The sequence below is a fragment of the Nansenia antarctica genome (genome assembly GCF_963989245.1).
Source record: "Nansenia antarctica genome assembly, chromosome: 4".
In the NCBI taxonomy this organism is placed as follows: domain Eukaryota; kingdom Metazoa; phylum Chordata; class Actinopteri; order Argentiniformes; family Microstomatidae; genus Nansenia; species Nansenia antarctica.
The window spans coordinates 46788077-46812240 of record NC_137689.1 but is presented as its reverse complement, the minus strand read 5'-3'; the positions used below and the strand labels follow the sequence as shown (position 1 = coordinate 46812240).

The 24164-nt window shown below is 44.5% G+C and overlaps 1 protein-coding gene across 1 annotated transcript in view; it reads right to left on the bottom strand.

Annotated features, from left to right (window-relative positions):
• The window catches only part of mast4 (microtubule associated serine/threonine kinase family member 4), a gene marked incomplete at its 3' end in the record, with an annotated part of 102878 nt that overhangs the window by 33101 nt on the left and 45613 nt on the right, over positions 1–24164 (bottom strand). Inside the window, exon 4 of the mRNA XM_080529380.1 lies at positions 13753–13784. Coding sequence (XP_080385506.1) covers positions 13753–13784 — 32 coding nt within the window. The remainder of the gene's footprint in view (positions 1–13752; positions 13785–24164) is intronic.

Below are 24164 nucleotides of genomic sequence, written 5' to 3'. Positions count from 1 at the left end.
AAACTGTTCCACTGTTAACAACCACATACTGTACAAACATTTGAAGGAGAGGCACCCATCCACCCAACCAAATCAAGTGTCATCTTAGCTCTGCGTGGCTGAGTGTACAGCCAAGCCCCGTTGTCAGGAGCGCGGCCCCAGGCCATTAAACATTCATCATGATCACCAGCTAGTGATTAATATCCGGTTCACAGGTGCTCATTCAAAGAGGATCAGATTTAACAGTCTATTAATACCCTCTCACTGCAGGATTAAGACTGGAGAGTGCAACACTTCGTATTCTATGTATTCACTCTCTCACCCAGTACGACCCCAATCTAGACAGTTTAGCGCCACACAAGGCTTCCGCAGAGCTCTAACAATGACACATTCAATGTTTTGGCTAAGAGGCAGAGAAGTGACTTCTCCATTAGCATACAGGGACACGGTTAGATGATGAGCAGGTTTGTTGACACATTTGAAAAGCTAAGCAGTGCCATTTCCAGAGTTTTCCATTAGGTGGGGGATGGGGGGGGGGGGGGGGGGGGATGAGGAAGGGGAAAAAAAACAAAGCTTTAAAGGAGGGATACTGCAGTCCTGGGTAAAGATGATAGGGACAAAGTAGGCCAGTGTTTTGTGCTGTACTGCAGATGTGTGAGATTCCTGGAACGGGTCCATGCTAGGTTTGCCAGTCTCAGTTTATGCAAAACCCTCAGCCTCATTCAAGCTATTGTTGTGCTCCGTGTGAAACCAGCACTTAGCCAGCCATTAGTCTCTCTCACGGTGGCTGAAATGAACATTTGATACAAAATTCAACTGCTCGTATATCAACCAGGACCAGAAGGAGAGCACCCATTACATCTGTTTTAAAATCGCTGCACTGACTACCTGTTAGTTGTAGAATTGATTTTATGATTCTATTTTTGGTTTACAAAGCACCAAATGGTCTCGCTCCCGACTATGTCTGACATGGTTTTAAGACCCACTAGATCCCTCAGGTCCTCTGGTACTGGTCTCTTGGTTGTTCCAGGGGTCCGGCCTAAGACCCATGGCGAGGCCACTTTTAGCCAGTATGGCCCCAGACTTTGGAACGACTTTCTGGAGGACTCAAGGGTGACAGAGAGTGTGGATATCTTTAAAAGAAAGCTTAAAACACACATTTTTAGCCTGGCTAAAAGTGTCTAGTGTTTTATCTCAACTTGCCCTTTTACTCCTATTTTCTTATCTCCTATTTCTAGTTTTATTCCTGGTTTTATTGCGTTGTATTTATTTGATCTATTTTTTTATCTCCTACCTCTTGTTTTATTGTATTTTATTTATTCTTGTTTTTATGTTCAGCACTTGGACTGGCATTCAATGCAAGACTTCTGCTATACAAATAAAGTTGGATTGATTGAATGATTGATTTTTCATCAAGGGATTTTTGTGTCAACAAGGTAAGGGTTTGGTTTCAACTGTTTGAGAATCCAACGTAAGCCTGACGTCCTGACGTAAGCCCTATATCTCACACACACACAGAGAGAGAGAGAGAGAGAGAGAGAGAGAGAGAGAGAGAGAGAGAGAGAGAGAGAGAGAGAGAGAGAGAGAAAAAGAGACAGAGAGAGAGAGAGAGAGAGAGAGAGAGAGAGAGAGAGAGAGAGAGAGAGAGAGAGAGAGAGAGAGATTACTGAGCTCTCTGACTCTCAAGCTTAAGTAGGTTGTGTATTATCAGAACTGCAGTTCAGCTAAATGCATTCGGGTCACATTTTGGCCACTGGGGATACTGCTTGCTTTCATGAAAATGTTCTTTTTCTAACGCTAAACTGTTAAGATGTATTACATCAACAATATACACCCCACTGAACACTTTATTAGGAACACTCTACTAATACTGTGTAGAGCCTCCCTTTGCTCTCAAAACAGCCTCAATTCTTCATGGCATTGATTCCACAAGAACATTCCTTTGAGATTCTGGTCCATGATGACATGATTGCATCACTATTCCATGATTGCATCATCATCCCTGCAGATTTTTCAGGTGCAGTTTCAAGCTGTGGATCTCCCGTTCTACCACATCCTAAAGGTGTTCTATTGGATTCAGAGCCGGTGACTGGGAAGGCCACTGAACAACACTGAACTCACTGTCATGTTCATGAAATCAGTTTGAGACGACTTGTGTTGTGACATGGTGACTTATCATGCTGGAAGTAGCCATTAGAAGATGGATACATTGTGGCCATGAAGGGATGCACATGGTCAGCAACAATACTCAAGTAGGCTGTGGCATTCAAGGATGATTGATTGGTATTAACAGGCTCAATAAAACATTCCCCACCCTATCACACCACCTCCAAATTTCTTTTCACCTCCATGATAAAAACTGCCCTAATCAGATTCAGCAGAAAGAGTGGCCAATGCCAAAACCACAAGCCCCTGTGCTAAAACATTGAGAAAGTAACATGGTTGAGATATCATACAGAGTCAAGAACAGTGTCCTTTCTAAATGGCACATTTCTCTCTGCAACATTCTGAACTTTTCAGTTCATTGTTTTTTTTCACCCCAAGTTCATTCAGGTCCAGGTCATTCAGGAGAGTGCTCTGTGCCATGCCTTCACACGGGACATCCCTCCCATCTGTCCTCTCCTGAGCCACATCTGCATGCAATCCAATCATTTATCAGATTGCTCTCTGACAGACAGAAACATGCCGATTCCCTACAGAGAATACCCATCCTGTAGTAGAATGACCCCTGACCCTGTCCATCTACAGTGACGGCTTCAACCTCCGTTTGATTTAGTTACTCAGACAAAGCAATGTTCACTTTCTGAAACAATCCCTTTTGTGATTTTCAGATGAAAGGAATAGATTACACGGTAGTACAACGTGTCCTGAAAGTAGAGAGGAGCGCAAGTACGTACATCCATTTGATATTAAGCTCTTCTGTACTATAAAATAGGTCAGTCCGAGGATTAAAAATAATATCAGTGAAATGGGCTAGGGACCAATAGCAACATCAAAACACAAAGAACTGAAATGGAGGAGTTACTGAAAAACCTCTAGACAACACACAGAACAGTTGTTTTAGAACCCCATTAGCCTGTCTCCCCCACTGAGAGCCCCCAACATTGAATAACACACCTTTCGTGTTCTGGGAAGTTCGTTCAAAATCCTATTGGTCGCATATTGTCATATCAGTTTGCTATCAGAAACGAAACGATAATGAATCATTACGTGCCGTACCAACTATGGGAAACAGATCCATTAGGAACAATCAGCAGGGTTTATACCCCTAAGAGTCAACATCTCTCTCCTTTTCCTACAACAAGGAAATGCTCAATCATACCCTGATGGTAAACATCCTTTGTGCAAAGTGCATGGCACCGCGAGATACAACCTTGAAAACAATCAAACATTCACTCGGCATCACAAGCTCAGAGAGCAACAATCACGCACAATAAGGGAAGCGGCACCCAGCTTATTGTTCAGGTCAACATCATAAAACATCTCCAGTAACCCCGACGGCACAAGGCGACACATCCTCCTCTCGGGTCGGTCCTCTGCCCAGAGAAAGCGTCTTAAGGTTTGTTTTTACCTTTTGGATCGCCGGAGTCTGGCTCCGCTGAGGAAGTGGGGCATGGTAAAGTTGGAGAGGACCGTCCACAGGCTCGAGTCGGACATCGTTCCTAAGTCGTGCCAGCCGCTTGACAGGGGGATGTGGACGGGGGGTCTCAGGAGCCCCGGGGAGGAGAGGCGTCGGCTGCTCGCGACGGGGGGAGGGACGCGTCCCCGGCAGCAGTCCCGACGACAAGAAGAACTCCTAGAGCAGCTCCTGGAACAGCCCTCGTCCAAACCAAACTTAATCCGGCCGCCCGCCACATTTGCAGACAGCTGGGGCATACACACACCCTCGCGAAGCGGATGCCGCGTCCTCTACTGTCTTCTAAAAGCAAAATAAGTTGTACTCCAAGGGGAAGCCCTCTAGCACACCCACCCACACACACACACACTCTCTCACACACACACACACACACTATGATCCGGGTCAGGTGTTCTCAGCCTCTGCGACTGAGGAGATATGAGACTTTTACAACAGCTGACTTTTGTTGTTCCTGCCTTCCCCTGTTGGCGGTGTTCCGTATCCCATCAGCCTGCTCCCTCTGCTCGACATGCTCACTATCATGTAACAGGCATCTACCACTTCACATCCTAAGCGGAGAGGGGGGGGGGGTGTAGTGCGTCAGAGCAGCCGCTGCATCATCAGCAGACACATTGCGGTGCATTCACAGCTTTCACAATCTGGCGGCCCTCCAAAAGCCCTTTAGGTCCGCGTATTAGGCAGATCCATCGGATCCTATTTGAAATGGAAATGCTGTGCTTTTCCACGGGTGTCGTCCGCTGCTAAGAGTTCCAGGCTCCCCCCCCTCCCTCTCTCTCTCTCCTCCATGCTGAAGTGGACAGTGAACAGACCCCCGCCTGATTCACTTGACGAGAGCCTCGTTTTAACTCGAGCACCTTTGATCCCTCCTTGTGTTGTGCTCTCCGGACTAGCCCACAGGAGGGAAGAGAGAGCTCTCTCTCTCTCTGTGTGTGTGTGTGTGTGTGTGTGTGTGTGTGTGTGTGTGTGTGTGTTGAATGCGGCCGAGCGGGCCAGTGTGTGAGAGACCGAGGCCAGGCAGTCAGAAGGGAGAGGAGGCATGCTGCCACACGCCCCAGAGCAGATGCCATGACAGGGAGTTCACCATGATCTCAGATCCCAGGGTTCCTCCTGGTACATTCCTGGTGCTCACCCAATAAGCCCGGTGAATTACACACACACACACACAACCATGAGGCTCTCAATACCCTGCCTGGGTGTGGAACCAATCATGGGACACACATTGACTAGCAACCAACTTTATCCTTCAAAACAGAAAGACCAAAATCCAGCGCGACTGCACCTGCTGAAGGCTTGTCAAGCTGCATAGACGGACACAAGGCCTTCTTCTCATCGCTCTGGACTCTGTGAGAACCGTAGCTCTAAGCAGAGCTGTGCTGACGTCAGGTAGACGGCAGCCCCCCCCCCCCAAAGAGCAGTGTCCCAGCAGGGCAATCTGACAACCCGTGCTCTAATTATGGCTGTGCTCTGCTTCTGTGTTCCACATAAGAAAGGGTGATTCAAAGGCAAAAAAAAAATCGCTCAACGAGTACAGTTAGATGGAGATGTGGTAGAGTCGTCGAAAGACACTTCAAATCCATCTTGATCTTGCCATGATTTGAAATTACCTCGATAGATCGAGGCACGAGGCTCACACCCGTTTTAAAACTGGTACTTTATTGATTCCCTCTGGTTTAAAACATTGATGTTTTTTCTCCTCCTAATGGTTTTTCATCAGATGTGCTGACTGCGACTGTTGGTAGATGTCTGGTTGCGTTTTAACGCAAGTATACAAATTATAAAAACGTTTCTACAGTATCTTTACTGATACTCTTTATATCAAGAAGAAAAAAAACTGTCATTGAATGAATGTGCTGCAAACATTTGGAGAGAAACTGTATTCCATGCAGCACAGCAATTAGAGTAGACTAATCTCTCATAATTCATTAATCCTGATTAAAGTTCACCATGTTCTAAGGAATCACTGTGGACTATTATTGTTATTACACATGGGGATGACACCAGATACTTCAAAGGGCTCTAATGTAGCTTTGGTAGCGGATGGTTAACTCTCCCTGCCCTTCCTGTTTAGGAGCAAGCATCAACTCTCCTTCGCATTGACAAGTTGGTATGCTACTGTAGTTTTATAACCTAGCATGATATTGTGTTTTTTTGTTGCTGGCAAGTTCTGTTGTCTGTTGTTGTTCTGTTAAGCAATAAAATCAAATAAAAAGTCAGACTTTCATGGCCTATTGTAAGGACACAGGCTAGCACGAAGCACTGAGACGAAGCATGCTCATATTTGAGCAACAATCTCATTATAATCAGCTAAAACTTTACACCAACTGTAGTATTAGCTTCAATAGTCACATATCATTCATGGAGAAGAAAACCTAATTTGGTATCTATGTGACTTTTAGACACATTGATCCTTTCCAGAAACTGAATCAAATCATAGAAAGAAAACTGTCTTTGAGACTCTGTTCCCCTTTTGTTCTATCATTTATCATTACACCGAAGAACTTGGGCGGCAGAACGGTGATTATGTAAACATCGACCAACCCAAAATGCTAATACAACAAAAGAGTTCAGGCTGAATGACCCAGTTGAATATTCAGAAACCAAAGAGAAACCCTCCAGGAACAAAGGCTGATTCAGGGCCGCCCGGCAGGCGACGCATCAAGAGACGGTGAAGAGGACGGGGTGACCTGCTCTCTCAGACATCATTAGCGCACAGAAGCAGAGGACTCGGGGAGAGAGGGGAACACTCAGGGAGCCAGCCAGGTCCCTCTTCACCCCCCCTTCCAGATGAGAACGCCTGCCTTTGAAGTCATGACATGCATCAGCCGCAGCAGCTCAGCCTCCACTGACCAGACCAGAGAGTTTCCATCCCAAATACATTTCACTAGCTGGCAAACATGGAGGGTAGCACAACAAATCTCTTATTGGGTCCTTCATGACCGGAGGGGAGGGGTACTAGACATGGCATGTCTCGGGTTTGAAGGTTTCAAGCAGCTTTTGATCAGATGCTTTGCCATTTGATTTGACAGCTAAAAACCAGATGCATGCGCTGAACAGAAATATAACATTGACGTGACCTAAAATCGCCTCATCACCGCTTTCTTTGACGTCCAGTTGGAGATAAACCAATCAGGCATGGGTTCAGACAGACTCAGATTATTATTCACCACTTTGAAGTATTGCAAATGCCACAAATCCTACTTTGCACTTGAAAGAGGAGCAAGAACCAGATCACAAAAAAAAGAGTAGGGGGAGATGGGGGAAGGGATGAGACTAAGAACATTACATAAGCTCTGTGTCCTCCTCTTTCATCAGACATCTCTCATTGGTAATAGAATTCAGAGAGAAATCCAAAAACACAGCTCTTTAAATGTCTGCTTAAAAACTGACATACAACATCGATTCCACCAACACACAGCTGAAAATGGATTTCTGTTTTGAAACCCCACCAGCTCCAAACAAAATGGCCACATGGTCGACGAGCTCAATGCTTACCTCCAAAAATGAAATGCGTGCAGTGGGCTGCACGGACTGCAAGGGCTTGTGGGAGTCGGGCTCAAGCTTCGGGGAGTGAGGCTGTAAGTTAAATCGAGTTGGATAAATAGTGATCTTTTAGCATGGTACGTTTAAACAAGACAAGGCTTAATTAATCCTAGTGGAAACTTGCCAGTTGATGGGGCTGATATATGCAGACACATAGACCCTGTTCCGCTAGCTGGCATACATTAACCACAGCAGCATCATGCAGAACAAAACATCCCCCTTAAACGAAAACAAAATGGTGTTTTTCGGAAATAGGTTACCAAGGCGCTTGTCTGTTCACGCGCCACATTCGACTGGATTCAACAGGATGAAACACATTGTTAGGACCTCAGGCCTGTTTGAGTTAAGCTATTATGATGACGAAAACTCTCTAAACTTACACATGGAGACAGGGGAGGGAGTCGAAACTGAAACAGGCACACAATGTACCCAAATCATAACTGACATTTCAAGGATTTTACAAGGCCATGAGAAGACCGTCATCATAATAGGCTACTACCTCCTTTACTGTACTGGTAAAGATAAAAGTCACCTGATGACTTAGCCAACAGTGATTAGGGATCTTTTCTATTCTAAAATGTTTATTCTATTTCCTAAAATCCATGAAATGTTTAGCTAGAACAATCTGAGTATCAAACACAAGCTTTGTAATCGCCTACAGTACATGAACACAGTAAATCCCCACACTATCAGTATGCAGTGATGCACTACAGTATCCTATGTGTTATGAGTTATATCAAATCATACCATGTGAATGTAAACTAGCAAGAGAATTGATTGATGAGATTGAGTACATGGGTATTGTACCTGTCTGTAAATGCCTACTGAGCAATATTAGGCCAAACCTGATATGACGTAAACATAACGACCCAGGGAAACCCAATTGACCATACGGGCACAGGTCATTTTCAGTAAGAACTAATCCCTTTGATGTTCAGTAGGGGGACACAGGGGGGGAAAATAACAGCGCATTTTCTGTTTGGGTCTGTAGCCAAACAGATTAGAGTGATTGTAGCAGCTGTAATCTGTTACTCCACATAAACAGAAGGCCTTCTGTCTATAAGGCCACTTCACTGCCTAGGAAGGGATTGATCATAACCCCACAAAATGAAAAATGCAAAAATCAGATGATCACAACACTGTTCCAATGTGTGTGTCCATGTATGTCTGTGTGTCGTTGTGTGTGTCATCCCAGCCATAAAAAGGCAGGGATTGCAGCTGCGACACACACACACACACACACACACACACACACACACACACAGAGACACAGAGACACACACACACAGAGACACACATGCGAGCTGCAGAGGATTTGACATGACACTTCCTGCTGCAGATGCTGCTACTGTGGCAATGCTGCATAACGCTAAAATGCTCAACGGCACCAGGAGGAAAAAACACAACAACAACAACAACAACAAAGGTGCAGCATAGCTAGATGAAGCTGTGTGGCGCAGAGGAGCTGTCACCGACCGCTAGCTAGGATAAGAGAGGAAAATACTCACTCTAGCGTCAGCCCCGGAATTCTCAGTCTCTCCCGCTGGGCTTTCATGGCTGAACTGCGCTCGCAAGCTCTATTGTGCACATGATATATTCACACTGCCAGACTCCCCCCCCACCCCCTGCACTGACAAAGAGCCAGAGCCAGCCACCATAGAGGAATGGTGCTAGCCACCTCTCTCCCAAAAAAAAAGAGGGAGGAGGGGAAAGAAGGGGTGGGGGGGGGGGGGACAGCGCTTGTTTTTGGTCCTTCCACGTTCCACCTTGAGGCTGTCAGACCAGATTTTTCAGTCGCCTGAGGGCATGGAGGCAGGACAATACTCTTTTTCTCCCCTCCCCTAACACACGCCCCCCCGCCCCCTCTCCTTCACAAACACACACACTCACACACACACACCACACACACTCTATTCCTCCCCCCTCCTCCCCTGCCTGGGTGATTCACTACAGCCACACAGCAGAGCTTTAGAGTAGCGGTGAGCGCATTCGTTCTGTATGGCCGTCTATCCTTCGCCATCACATCACCCTGGCTGGTCCACGTACCATGGCGGTGCACCTGACCACACAATGTCATCTCCATACCCCCCCCGGGCCCTTCCTTCAAAACCCCAGCATTAAAAACACTTGTCAGTCCATGGCAGTGACACGGTGCAGGGTTCATGCCTAGTGCCTACAAACATAGGTCATTGGTTACATTTTTCCCAATGAATGAATGAATGAATGAATGACATCTCCCCTCACAGATAATCTGTATGTTGACAGGCTGAACGCGGGTTAGCGATGGGACAAGACAGAGTGTACCTGAGTCTGATATAGAAGGAAGGAGCAAACCTCAGAGGGTAGATAAGGGATGATGAGGCCACAGACCTTCACCACCCCCCACCTGTTGGGCTTTAACATCCCCCTGGAGACAAGTGCTTATGTCATCAATAACACACTCTGACATGCATTACCCTTTTACTTATTGTTGTACGTATCCTTGATCATCTGAATACGATTAATATATGAGGCGTCAATCGCTACATGACGGACAGTCCGTCGTAATGAGCACACGCTGAAAGATACTTCAAAACCTTTGGAGATGTATTTCCTGTCAGACGCCACTGCGCACAGATACGACAACGGCGCAGCTGTCCGTCGACGGGACGAAACAGCTGGTTCGCACGAATGAACGGACACAGTCACGTGTTCAAGGGAAGGAGGCTTATACCTGGCCAAGGGAACGCGCCGCCATAGCATTCGACAGTTCGTGACGTTAGAATTAGAAGGTTCTATGTACATTTTTGTCCTTTTTTTTTTTTTTTTTACATAATCTGATCCATTAGGTGTTTATTAATGCCTGTGTGGTGTTATTTTTCAAATGTTGACATTTTTGAGTAAGTAATTATTATAATACAAAGGTTCCATCTCACAAAACATAATGGAATGTAAAAACTTGACGCTCAATATCTCGGAACTACCCTAAACGGAGATAGAACCTTATAATTCTAAGCTCACGAGTTGTGACTTGGTTGTACTGACTATGGGAGAAAGTTTCGTCCGGGTTATCGTCCCACCCCACGGCCGTCAGACTCCACCTACTAGGTCGCTCTGTAAGGAGCCTACCTACATATGGAGCGACCTAGTTGCCATATTATATAGTGACCTAGTTGCCGTTATTATATAGTATGTTGTCGTCGTTTAACTTCAGGCAGGTAGTGAAGTGCGGCGCCATCCAAATACACCGAACGTATTACCCATATCCACGCACTAAACGGTTCAAGTTGATTGTCCTGACTTGATTATCGTGTTTATATAGCTTATGCTGTGAAGATGCATGTACAGGTAGGACACTAGAAGAAAAAAAAAGAGAAAAATGAGTTCTAGCCAACAGTAACAGTGGTCACTGTACCAGGACTGCTCTGCAACAGAGTGTCACAAACCAAACAGAGAGCCCAGCAGGCCCAGACAGATAATACACTCCTGTTGCTGCAGACCCATCAATTGTTTAATACCGTGTGCAGGGTCTGGGAACAAAGCCCCGACTACAGATGACAGCACGCTTGGGCATCAGCAAACAAACCGGTAGGGCAGGCTGGCAGTAGGTGGGGCGGAAGGAGAGAATCCAGTTACTGTATGCTCCTACAGCAGAACTGGGGCAGCCCACACACACAAAAAAAAAATAGAGCCGCACTCAATCACTCACTCGACGGCCAAAAAATAAGGTTCTTTTAAGAGTTTAAAAACAGGCTCCTTTTATCACTCATCAATACCAATAGTTCACCATCCAGACAAACCCCAAGGTAAGGTGGACTGTGCTAAGTGAAAACAAAGTAGAAAATAAAATGTTTGGTTTGAGCTTAACATAGGTTGGACAATAAGGACTGAACAACATCTGTGTGTTTATAAAGGCAATCTTGCGAGAAAATTATAATGATTTAGTTGGTGTTTGGATCTCCTTGTTGTAATATCTGTCCCTTGGTTTAATACATGTCCCTTGGTTTAATACATGTCCCTTGGTTTAATACATGTCCCTTGGTTTAATACCTGTGTCTCTTGGTTTAATACATGTGTCTCTTGGTTTAATACATGTCCCTTGGTTTAACCTGTGTCTCTAGGTTCAAGCTGCAGAGCAGTGTTCAGCTCAACGCCCAAGGCTACTTCTTTACATAATTGGATTGGCATATTGTGCACAAGCCCAGGCAGCCTTTCACGTGAAAGTACATTATTAACAAACCTTGCTCCTCAAAAACACCTTGTGTATCTGCGAAAACGTTCCGTAACCAGAGCTGGAACTGCAAAGAAAACAAGTCATTGTTGTTGTCCAACAGTCATCTGATTGTCCCACTGAGTTGATGAACTTTGCATCTGTTGGGCACTGGTTCTTGGCTGCATTCTGGCCCTCACAAACACATTGTCAACATAGCGACATCGCTGCAGACACACATTCATCATGTAGTGGGCGGCTTGTCGTATGTACGGGGCGTGTCATCAATCACTAACACATTGTCCGAGACTTATTGGAAGCCCATTTGTCAACGTTGGATTTGCATCAATAGAGCATTTTGCAAAAATACACTCTGGCATCATAGCAACTCAAACAGAGCACACAAAGACACAGTTTGGCCCCTCTCAGATGTGTTTTACTGTACCCTACTTTCTCTCTGTTGTACATGTTATAAATAGGTGTTGCTGACCTATATTTGCAGTGCAGAACAAATACAGGAAAAGCTGTCCATGAGTAGAGAGAATGGGAGAGTAGAGTTGGGCCAAGCACCTAAACCTTTGTAGAGGCACTGACAGAATAACAATGGAGAACGTGTTGGACCAGCTAGACACAGCAGTAAACTGGGCCAGTAGCCAGAGTATCATACCACCATGGCAAGGAGGCGTGGTCAGCTCATAGCCGTCCCTTGGCTAGATAGTGCTCTAGTTGGACAGCACCTGCTACGTCTGGTCAAATTGTCCTTCAAACTGTTTGGTCAACTCGTACGGTCAACTCTTCCCCTTAGATCATTCCAACATGTGGAAAGGCAATTTGAAAGAGCTTGGTACTGTTACAACCGGGTTTCAAACTAAATACAAGGGTTGAGTAAACTGCATTTATTAAAGCATTCAACATCTCCTAGTCATTTCAAATGTGCTGTGTGTCTGTTGCCAACAGATCTATTTCTAGTCAATTAATTGTCTCATGCCCAAGCCTCCAAGTCATTAAGGTCAGGCTATAAATAGATGGATAGAAATACTTAATGACTGGAAATCAAACCTGTCTGACCTATTTCGAGTGTACACAAACACAAAACAAACTGTTACGAATCGTGTGCCCGCTTCTATCTTTCATTGTTCAACTTTCAGTTAGCACCATAGCTTTGTTTACAACTGACAACCTCTGGACATTTGCCCTTGTTTTCCCGAAAAACAAACTTAGTTTTTTCGTGAACTTAGTGAACTCTAGAATGCCACCATATCATCACCATGGATACCAGAAGCACCAGAGAGGCCCCTGAGGCTCAGATGACGGTCCCCTGGCACCCCGTTAGTGGGTCACCTCCACCCGGACCCCTGCTGAGCTGGTAGGTAGAGCAGCATGGTGTCACACTGAAAACCTTCCCCCCTCCCTCCCCGTCATAAAAACACGTCCAACTGAAGCCTCCCAGAAACAACACATCCCGTGGTGAAAGCGGAAAAAGATACATGAGAGATTGACGCCTCTCTGTGGCTTAATAGAGAGGGGCACCCCATGTACAGAGTCAATCCTACCTGGATCTTTCAGGACCAGGCTACGGCTAGAAACTGCCCTCAGGCATAGATCTCTGGGATCAGCTTACACTCCCGCCCCCCATCCCCAAACCTAACCTGAACCACTAGGAGGAAACCTGCCAATCCGTTCTGAGATCAGCATCTTTATTGTACCTCCATACAGGCAGCGTCAGGACTGTCTGTCTGCCTGCCTCCGTGCCATGAGGTCACTGGTCTGTAATCATTAATGCATAAAACATGTGTCGGTCCAGTCACGTGCATCATCTCATCCAACCCTGTGGGGTCTGACTGTCTGGAGATAAAAACCGACTCGTTTCGTTTACAATCTAATTCGGACTATAAAAAAGTGGTCCGTCAGTGAAGACTGTGATTGGCCGCTGGGTCCAAAGGGTAAAACAATTACCTGTTCAGGTAAATACCTAGAACATCCAGGATCCATCCTACCTCCATGTTTTGTTACAAGTTACATTTGCGGGACGTGAAGTGAATTTCTAAAAAGCCTATTTACACCTTGTGGGTTAATTGAGGTTTTCTTATTCAGCATTTTTTAAGGAGATTGTGTTTACTGTTTACTTCTAATTGGGAGACCTATTTACATTAATTTACAGCTTGGTGTGTTGATGTGCAGATCACCATGAGTGAGCCTACTCTTGGGGTTAAACACACTGAAATAAGGAATACAAAATGATGACCTGCACGCCATGACCAGTCAACCATTAATAGAATTCCTTTGTTCGGCTTTAGCAGCAGTAAAACACCCAGGGGCAGATAAGAGCTAGTAGAAATAAGCAGCATGTATTGTGGATGGTTGTGGATGTGGTGGACTGGGAGGACAAACAACCAGTTATACTTACAAACTCCCCCTTCTTGGAAGGCTCAGCTCCTTCTGGAAATGGAAAAGAAGAAAAACGTTAGGATACATGGAAAATATGAAATATTGTGACTCAAAGTGACACACACACACACACACACACACACACACACACACACACACACACACACACACACACACACAGACAGAGACACACACACTCCAATCATAATCATCTGGCATTTATATGTGTTGAAGAGGTTGAAAAGAGAATTATCCAATTACTTGACCATTACAAGTGCAGGCTATACAGCCATTTCTGAGGCTATTAAAGCTACTGTAAGCCCCAGGGGCTGGGTGCACTATAGACCCTGCAAAGGCAAACACACCAACAATACATTCATTGATTGCCCATGGGAGTGGACCATGGATTTTTATCCTTATACACTTTGCATTTGTTCATTTTCCAATGCAGAAATATCCTAATAAGCATATCTGTAAATCGTTTATTATTCATCAGCTCACTACTATACACTGAGGTATATTGATGTTTAATTTAATTGAAATACCATCAAATCGCAGACACAACAATGCTTTTATAGCACTTCAAGATCACACACAGGAATTTACGCATTAAACAATTCTGAATGGTTGCTGTATGAATACTGCAATTGAAAATACCTCTATTCTGTGAGCTGAAAGGGCAATAACATGAGGTCATTCAATCATGTGCTTATTGCAGTATACTTGGGGAATGCAATTGTATTATAATACCACCAGAGGGGAGCATTTACAGTAAACTGGTACATTCCACACCTGCATGGATATACTGATGAACCATGAAGAGGACAAACAAACCCCAGCATGCAGTATCAAGTATCAACAGGAAGTGAAAAGAATGAAGCTTGTTGAATTGGCTGTGATAAACAGCCTCGCACATACCTGTAAAGGGAGATCGCATTTATGCTAGGTCGGCTGCATCAGCACAAAAACATACAGTACAGATTCCAGACTGAAATCCACTCATATATATCAGTAAATGAGCCATTAAAAACAACTTCCAATGTATGTTTCTGAAACAGGCCTAGATAAACATAAAACATAAATAAACAATCGGATCATTTATCTTCATAGGAGAGATGGCTCTTTGTCCTAGACAGCAGAGACAGAGAGGGTTGGTGTGGTTTAAATTGTATTCTAGTCAGCAGAAAACACGCTAAGCCCCCCTCGACATGGCCATTCATTAAAGCTTCATATTCACCCCCCCCCCCCCCCCCCTCCCTGCTGGCTGCAAAGGACCAAGGGCAGTGTTTCATTAGGAGACATGACCGCGGTTCACAACGCTAATTACCAGGATACACTGACTTACACTCCTCTATGGCAAACCAGATCTCAGCGGGGGTCCGGTGTGTTTACTTACAAAGACAGCTAGGAAAAACATGAAAATAATGAGTCATACTCCAAATAAACATATACACTGCGAATATACTTGTATGAAATAAATTACTTCAGTCAGGTTTGTGTTTACTAGTCTATTCACACCTGATACTGTGCAGCAGGAGGCGATATTCAAACAAGGAGAGAAGACTATTTTGAAAGCAGACACCCCTGAAGCGTGGTGGTGAGTCTCCCCCATATGGTGTGAAGACACATCAAAGTGCATGGGCCTGCCGTGGTGTGCAACAATGTACTAATGGAACGGTGCACAGAAAAAGAGAGAGAGAGAGAGAGAGAGAGACAGAGAGAGAGAGAGAGAGAGAGAGGGGGGGGGAGAGAGAGAGAGAGGGAGAGAGAGAGAGAGGGAGAGAGAGAGAGACAGTGAGAGGGAGGGAGAGAGAGACAAGGAGAGGGAGGGAGAGAGAGAGAGAGAGGGAGAGAGATAGTGTGTGTGTGTGTGTGTGTGTGTGTGTGTGTGTGTGAGAAAGTGAAGTGGTGGGGTGGAGATGCCACACTCCATCTGGGTTTGTTATGCCTCTGAGCTCCCAGAATACAACATTGGGTACTCACAACTCACAACGTTCAGCATGACTGAGTAGGAAAAATATCAATATTCCCTCAAAGGAAAAGAAAACTTGATCCGAAACATGATCCTAAATTCTAGACAACACTACACAGCAGGCATGGTGAACCCTTGGTGCCAATCAAGCATGAAGGACTAAGACAAACTTCCCCGAAGAGGAGAAAACATGCAACTGCTACAGGTGCAACTCAAAAAATAATAATATCGTGCAAAAGTTCATTTATTTCAGTAATTCAACTTAAAGGGTTAAACTTAAATATTATATAGACTCATTACTTGCAAAGTGAGATATTTCAAGCCTTTATTTGTTATAATTTGGATGATTATGGCTTACAGCTTATGAAAACCCCAAATTAAATATCTCAGAAAATTTGAATATTGTGAAAAGGTTCAATATTGTAGGCTCAAGTGTCACACTCTAATCAGCCAATTAATCCAAAACACCTGCAAAGGGTTCCTGAGCCTTTAAATGGTCTCTCAGTCTGGTTCAGTAGAATTCACAATCATGGCCTGACCTGACAGTTGTACAGTTGTACAGAAAACCATCATCGACACCCTCCACAAGGAGGGAAAGCCTCAAAAGGTAATTGCGAAAGAAGTTGGATGTTCGCAAAGTGCTGTATCAAAGCACATTAATAGAAAGTTAAGTGGAAGGAAAAAGTGTGGAAGAAAAAGGTGCACAAACAACAGGGATGACCGCAGCCTGGAGAGGATTGTCAGGAAAAAAACATTGAAATGTGTGGGGGAGCTTCACAAGGAGTGGACTGAGGCTGGAATTAGTGCATCAAGAGCCACCACACACAGGCGGATCCTGGACATGGGCTTCAAATGTAGAATTCCTCTTGTAAAGCCGCTCCTGAACAACAAACAACGTCAGAAGCGTCTGACCTGGGCTAAAGAAAAAAAGAACTGGTCTGTTGCTCATTGCTCAGTGGTCTCAAGTTCTCTTCTCTGATGAGAGCAAATTTTGCCTCTCATTTGGAAACCAAGGTCCCAGAGTCTGGAGGAAGAATGGAGAGGCACACAACCCAAGACACTTGAAGTCCAGTGTGAAGTTTCCATAGTCTGTGTTGATTTGGGGAGCCATGTCATCTGCTGGTGTTGGTCCACTGTGCTTTATTAAGTCTACAGTCAACGCAGCCGTCTACCAGGACAATTTAGAGCACTTCATGCTTCCTTCAGCAGACAAGCTTTATGGAGATGCTGACTTTTTTTTTTTCCAGCAGGACTTGGCACCTGCCCACACTGCCAAACGTACCAAAACCTGGTTAAATTACCATGGGATTCCTGTGCTTGATTGGCCAGCAAACTCACCTGACCTGAACCCCATAGAGAACCTTTGGGGCATTGCCAAGAGAAAGATGAGAGACATGAGGCCGAACAATGCAGAAGAGCTGAAGGCCGCTATTGAAGCATCCTGGTCTTCCATAACACCTCAGCAGTGCCACAGGCTGATAGCATCCATGCCACGCCGCATTGAGGCAGTAATTCATGCAAAAGGGGCCCAAACCAAGTACTGAGTACATATGCATGATTATACTTTTCAGAGGGCTGACATTTCTGTATTTAAAATCCTTTTCTTATTGATTTCATGTAATATTCTAATTTTCTGAGATATTTAATTTGGGGTTTTCATAAGCTGTAAGCCATAATCAAATGTATAACAAATAAAGGCTTGAAATATCTCGCTTTGCATGTAATGAGTCTATATAATATCTAAGTTTAACCCTTTAAGTTGAATTACTGAAAGAAATGAACTTTTGCACGATATAAAATTTTTTTTAGTTGCACCTGTAAGTGTACAGTAATTAGCTAACTCTACTATGAGTTCTATATACACTCACCAGCCACTTTATTAGGTACACCCTTTCAGCTACACGTTAACGAAAATATCTAATCAGCCAATCATGTGGCAGCAACTCAACGCATTTAGGCATGTCGACATGGTCAAGACGCTCTGCTGAAGTTCAAACCAAGTGTCAGAATGGGAAAGAAAGGTGATTTAAGTGACTTGTAACGTGGCATGGATGTTGGTGCCAGGCGGGCTGTTTTGTGTATTTCAGAAACTGCTGATCTACTGGGATTTTCCCTTACAACCATCTCTAGGGGTAACAGAGAATGGTCAGAGAAAGAGAAAATATACAGTGGTGGTGGTGGTGGTTGTGTAATGGTGTGGGGGATATGTTCTTGGCACAAATCTTCAGCAACTGCGTGATATTATGATGTCAATATGGACCAAAATCTCGGAGGAATGTTTCCAGCACCGTGCTGAATCTATGTCACGAAGAATTAAAGCAGTTCTGAAGGCAAAAGAGGGGGTCCAACCCGGTATTAGCAAGGTGTGCCTAATAAAGTGGCCGGTGAGTGTATATTGTTGTTGTAGGTGATGTTATCATGTCTTATGTTTTTGATGTTATTGATTTTCCTTTGGTTTGGTTTCCTTGTTTTATAGTCACTGAAGAAAGAAAAAAATACTATCACCATTGTTGAATGACAATTAGCGTAACATTTTGTGAAACCAGTGAGAAGAGTCGTTGATGTTGATGACAAGTATCCTTCTCCTGCAACTTCCTGATGTCAGAGGGGGTCTCCAGTATGTAGAATTAAGGCTTCGAAAAGTGCTAAATGGCCATCGCTAGCAAAAAAACGTTGGCGGAGAGCACTGTTTTGGTCCAAAACAAAGTGCTTTCTAACATGCGTTGTTGAGGTCGAGCACTGGCCTTTATACACCATTTATATTTGTGTTTGTTTACATGGATAGGCACATATTTGGCGCTATTAGAAAACTTAGCATTCTGACGTTTTCAAATGATCAGTGTAGCCACAGAGAGCAGCAACACGTTGAATGATGCTTCACCTTGAAGAACCCAAGAGTGATGTTGTGGCGAACCCCGGGCTGGAGGAACCCCAGGGGAGAGGACCATTCTTCAACCATTCATGGACCATTCATGCCTTTCTGAGATCAAGAAATACCGCTCCTACTACACCCCCTTTATCCATTTTACGCTTAACATTCTCTATGAAGAAGCAGTTGGCTGTGTCAGTGGAATGCTTAGCTCTAAAGCTGAACTGCATAGGATGTAGCTGATAAGGTGAGTTGTTGAGGTGTGTAGTAAGTTGCTCTGCAATACATTTCTCAGCTATTTTAGAGACAGCTGGGAGGATACTGATGGGCCGATAGTTGGTAAGATCAGCTGGATCACCTGATTTAAAGATGGGTGTTCAGTGTTTCCTCTACATGCATTTCATCGTGGCGGTCCGCCACGATGGAATTTCCTCCGCCACCATTCAGATTTCTCAACCCCAAAAAAAAAAAAAATTTAGGCCGCTTTTCAGACCTTCACAGCGCTAGACACACCCACAAGCGCGAATATAATCGACATTAACGCTGTTTTACTTGTCCGGAGCAGGTAAAACTTTCGCCGAGTTTGTTTGCGCGAGCACGGCGACGCTGCTAGATCCCGGATGTTTTTAACTGTGTGCAGGAAGAACAACAGACGGCGCAGGCGTGAGACTAGACTAGTTGATCGTGAGTGAAGATATTATCAAAGCGTACGGGTGATCGACAGATAATACCTTCACTCACAATCATCTAGTCTAGTCTCGGGCCTGCGCTGTCTGTTGTTCTTCCTGCACACAGGTAAAAATATCCAGGATCTAGCAGCGTCGCCGTGCTCGCGCAAACAAACCCGGCGAAAGTTTTACTCGCTCCGGACAAGTATAACGGCGTTAATGTCGAGCCCTGTTGTTGTTGTCTGCGATTCCGTTGCATGCCTCGCCTCCCTTGGCTCTCTTGTGTAGGAGGTGTCTGAGATTCTTTTCCATGCATCCTAGAACAGAGACGATGGAGGTGTTTTTGCATGATGAATTGTTCACATATAAATGGACCAATTGAAGTCAAGGCAAGATCTGGAAGACCAAGATACATTTCTGATAGAATGGCCTGAGATCTGGTGAGAAATGCTCAGAAGAACCCACACATCACTGCAAAAGAGTTGCAAAAAAGAGTAGCAGACACCGGTCTAGTTGTTCACAGGACAACAATACACCTTAAACAACAAAGACCTACATGGCTAGAAAGAATTTGCTCGAAAGAAGCCTTTCCTACGACCTCAACACAAAGTTAAGCGTCTGAAGTATGCAAAATAAAACCTTGAGAAACCTGAAGCCTATTGGAACAATGACGAAACCAAAATTGAACTTTTTGGTCACAACCAAAAAGGGTATGTTTGGAGAAAAAAGGGTGAAGCATTTGTAGAGAAGAACACTTTGATATCTGTTAAGCATGGAGGTGGATCCATTATGCTTTGGGGTTGTGTAGCAGCTGGGGGCACAGGCAATATTGTGTGGGTGGAAGGAGGAATGGATTCCACCAAATATCAAGACATTCTAGAGGCTAATGTTAGGTCAGTCCAGAAATTGAAGTTGAAGACAGTGGGTAAGACAACGACCCGAAGTCCTAAGAGCCCATATCCAGGCCAGATATAATCTCCAGATATAATCTCCTCCATAATGATAATGAAAAGAAGGGGAGACGATTTTTTTATTGACAACGGAATTACATGCTGGAAAAACATGCAGACACAGACAATAAGAGACACACGGGAGAAGTACAGGAAAACATTTTATTTTTTTGGGCCATCCTCGAGTTTTGGCTGAAATTACGTCTTTGTTTTGAGCGCGCGTGCGCGTTTCATGCGCGTGCACGCGAAAAAATCGCGAGCGCGCGCGCGGTCAGCACTACCCGCCACCATTGTAAAAATTCCTGGAGGAAACACTGGTGTTACTATTGCTGATTTCCATCTTTTTGGAAACACACATTGCCTAAAAGATTTGTTGACAATGCTTGTGATAGGGGGAACAAGTGTGTCTTTGTGTTTCTTAAGGAACAGGTTGTCAATTCCATATACATCTTTGGCCCTAGAGTTCTTGAGTGAGGTTAGGACTGTAGACTCAGAGACATCCTGAATGGAGAAGCTAGGTTGATCTTCAGCTACTGGTGTAAGGTCTAGTGGACAGATGAAACTTGGAGTTAGAGCTTCCACTGAGTTACCGTATTTTCCGCACTATAAGGCGCACTTAAGCCTTTAATTTTCAAAAAAACCGACAGTGCACCTTATAATCCGGAGCGCCTTATATATGGATCAATTGGTTAATTGGTTGATCCATACTGGTTGTACACGGCGCTCAAGGCGCTCTGTCAAAATGTTTCAGTACGACTGGTAAACTACAAAGCCGCACCGCTTGCAGCATTACGGTAATCAGTAAACACCGGTACTGTGCTTCCTCACAGTCCCACACCACTTGTGGGTGACCCCAAGTAAAGAAGACTAAACAGAGTTTCCGAGGGAACAAAGCGAGATGGCCACAGTTAGATCAGTTAGAGGACAAACTCCAACAATGGGTTGTTGAACAGAGAGCAGCAAGTAGAAGCGTCTCTACAGTCACTATTCGAATGAAGGCAACAGCGCTAGCACGGGACATGAACATCGATGAATTTCGAGGCGGTCCTTCTTGGTGCTTTCAACTTGAAGTTTTAAAGTACCCACTCGATACAATAAACAACAGTTTAACGATCACTAAACACTTATAATTTGTGTATTGGATTCATTATTCTCGTTTGCCGGAGGCTACCGGTAAGGGAGGGTTGACTTGTAACGGGGGTAGTGGTGGTCTAGTGGATAGTGAGTTGGACTTGTGATCGGAAGGTTGTGAGTTCAAATCCCGCCTGAAGCCACACTAGTGTGCCCTTGGGTAAGGCACTTAGCCCTCAGTTACTCCAGGGGGAATGTCCCTGTAATTCGTAATTGTAAGTCGCTTTGGATAAAGGCGTCTGCTAAATGGCAAAATTAATTAATTAATTTAAATTGTAAACATACTTTCGTTTTAGCTCGTGTTCAAAAGTAAGAACTGTGTGTTCATCTAGTTATGTGTAGTTATGTGTTTTTAGCATGTCGATGTTCTCCCAGTATGTTGTCATGTTATTAAAATACAGTTTAGACCTTCGTAGCGATGTGTTTTGTTAGCCGCTAGCTGTTAGCAACGTTCGTAGCTGTGGCTGCGTTTAGAGTCACTTTTCTCCCGTTCAGTGTTTGAGGTGAACCAACATTCAAATACGCCTGTCGTGTTCAATCTTTCTCTGATTTGAATGTATGACACATCATTTGAAAGCTTACAATCTGTAGTTTAAGCATGTGTAAAAACTGAAAAATTACGTTGCACATTTCACCAGGAGCTGTCACATATTGGTTGTTGGTTATAATTGTATAGCCTATTGGTTGTTTTCTGGGGTTGTTTTATTGTTTTGCTCTGTTTGTAGTCTACTTGATGTATTTTTATCAGCTGTTAAATCACCACAGCGGTTAATCCACTAATAGAGATAATAAATGCTTGTAGCTAACTACTCTATATCTCGTGGTCGCAGCTATTGCGAATTGCTATTCACGCTGTCAGCTGTGAATCACCGCAGGTCCTTGACACTTGTTGCAAAAATGGATGACGAACGGCTGATACTTGAGGTGGAAAAATATATTTTTTTGACAGTGGAGCAGGTAGAACGTTGACGGTGACAACGCTCAGGTGGAGCATGGACAACGGGAAGTTGACACAACACCGATGGAGAGGTGACGCAACGCAGTAGGTGGAGCTTGGGTGTAACGCAACCCCAGTCAAACGTTTGACTGCAGTATCGTCTATTCTATGCGCCTTATAATCCGGTGCGCCCTGTATATGAAAACAGTTCTAAAATAGGCCATTCATTGAAGGTGCGCCTTATAATCCGGTGCGCCTTATAGTGCGGAAAATACGGTAATGAAGTACGAGTTAAATGCTGTACAAATTGTAACTGCATCCTGTGTTAGGCAGCCATTCACATTGATTTTAAGTAGCTTTGTTGAGTTTCTGTTGTCTTTGCCAGTCAACTATATTTAAATTATCCCATATTAATTTAGAATTGCCCTGAGCTTCATTAATGATATTAATTTTAAAATGTGCCTTTGCTTTTCTGATTTCTTTGGTTACCTGGTTTCTCAACATCGTGAACCTCTGCCTATCATTTCCTAATTTGGATTTAACTGTTATTTTAACTGGATTTAACTGATTTACCTGTTATTTAACTGTCTAAAATGAACTGTTAAACAAGCTGATACATAGCAAGGCCTACAAGATCAATATAGCCATGATTATGTCCAGCCAGCCAGGGGAATGCTTTACAGCTATACAAATTGAATGCACTCATAGGCGAAGGAATAAGCTGTTGCCAGGCATTTTGTGGAGAGTTTCTTACTCCTCAGTAGGTGGGGTCAAACACACAGCAATCACGCTGTGCTGTGTACAGAGAGGTACATCGTGAGAGCCCTTTTCAGAGCTGTTTTCCTGCCTCCAACCTTCACTTGGCAAAACGCAACACTACTTTAATGGGGGAATTCATTCACAACGAGAGGTTTTGTGTTTCTTATTAGTCATCCGAGTCCTTAGTCAACCTTCTCGGCTGACTGAGCCCACTAGAAAGTTGGATGCAATAGTATCACGTATGCAGTAAATGGTAAATTAACTGCACATATATAGCGCCTCATTCCAAAGCTCTTTACAATTCACCCATTCACACACACACATTCACACACCAATGACGGCAAGCTACCGTGCAAGGCGCCGACACGCTTCATTGGAAGCAATTTGGGGTTCAGTGTCTTGCCCGAGGACACCTCGACACGTGGCCAGCCGGGGATCGAATCACCAAACCGGCTTGGTTTACAGCCATTTTGTGCTACTCTAATTTCTAGCCCAGGTAACAAGGAAAACAAGAAAAACTACATCAGATAGATAGATAGTGTAATATTCAGAGGTGGTTGCCAGGGGGTGAAGGAGGGCCCTCTGAAGCATGTTGCTAGTTGGTATCGACAGAATATTTCAGAGAGAACTACGGCACAGAGGACCGGAGAAAACAGCTTTTAGCAGCGGACTCCCTCCTCATCGACCGAACTGTCAGGACTACAAAACGATCTCATGGAACTACCTCAGAAAAAACCTATTCTCCGGGACACGACGGTACGGTGGGGATGGACATGACCGTACGGTGGGGATGGGCGGTCGGTTCTGACGTGAACCACTTCAGATGGTTCAACCACTCCGCGGGGCCAATGTCGCGGGGATGACCGCTAGCAGGAACGCTTCGACTCACAGGACGTGACTTCAAAGCTGTGGCAGTGCCTCTTCTGTAAAAAGCCTTCTCATGAGGTCTTATTAATAATTCCCTTTGATTTGGGCCGGGTTTCTTCTTCGTCTTCGGCAAGATTAAAAAGTGCACTCGCTTTGCGCCGTGGTAGAACCGCTGACTTGCAGGCAAACCCTCTCCCCACTTAAGCACACTGAATGTGTTCACATGACTGGGTAGAGAGACAACAACATCACATCCATAACGACCCGGTGACACAGCC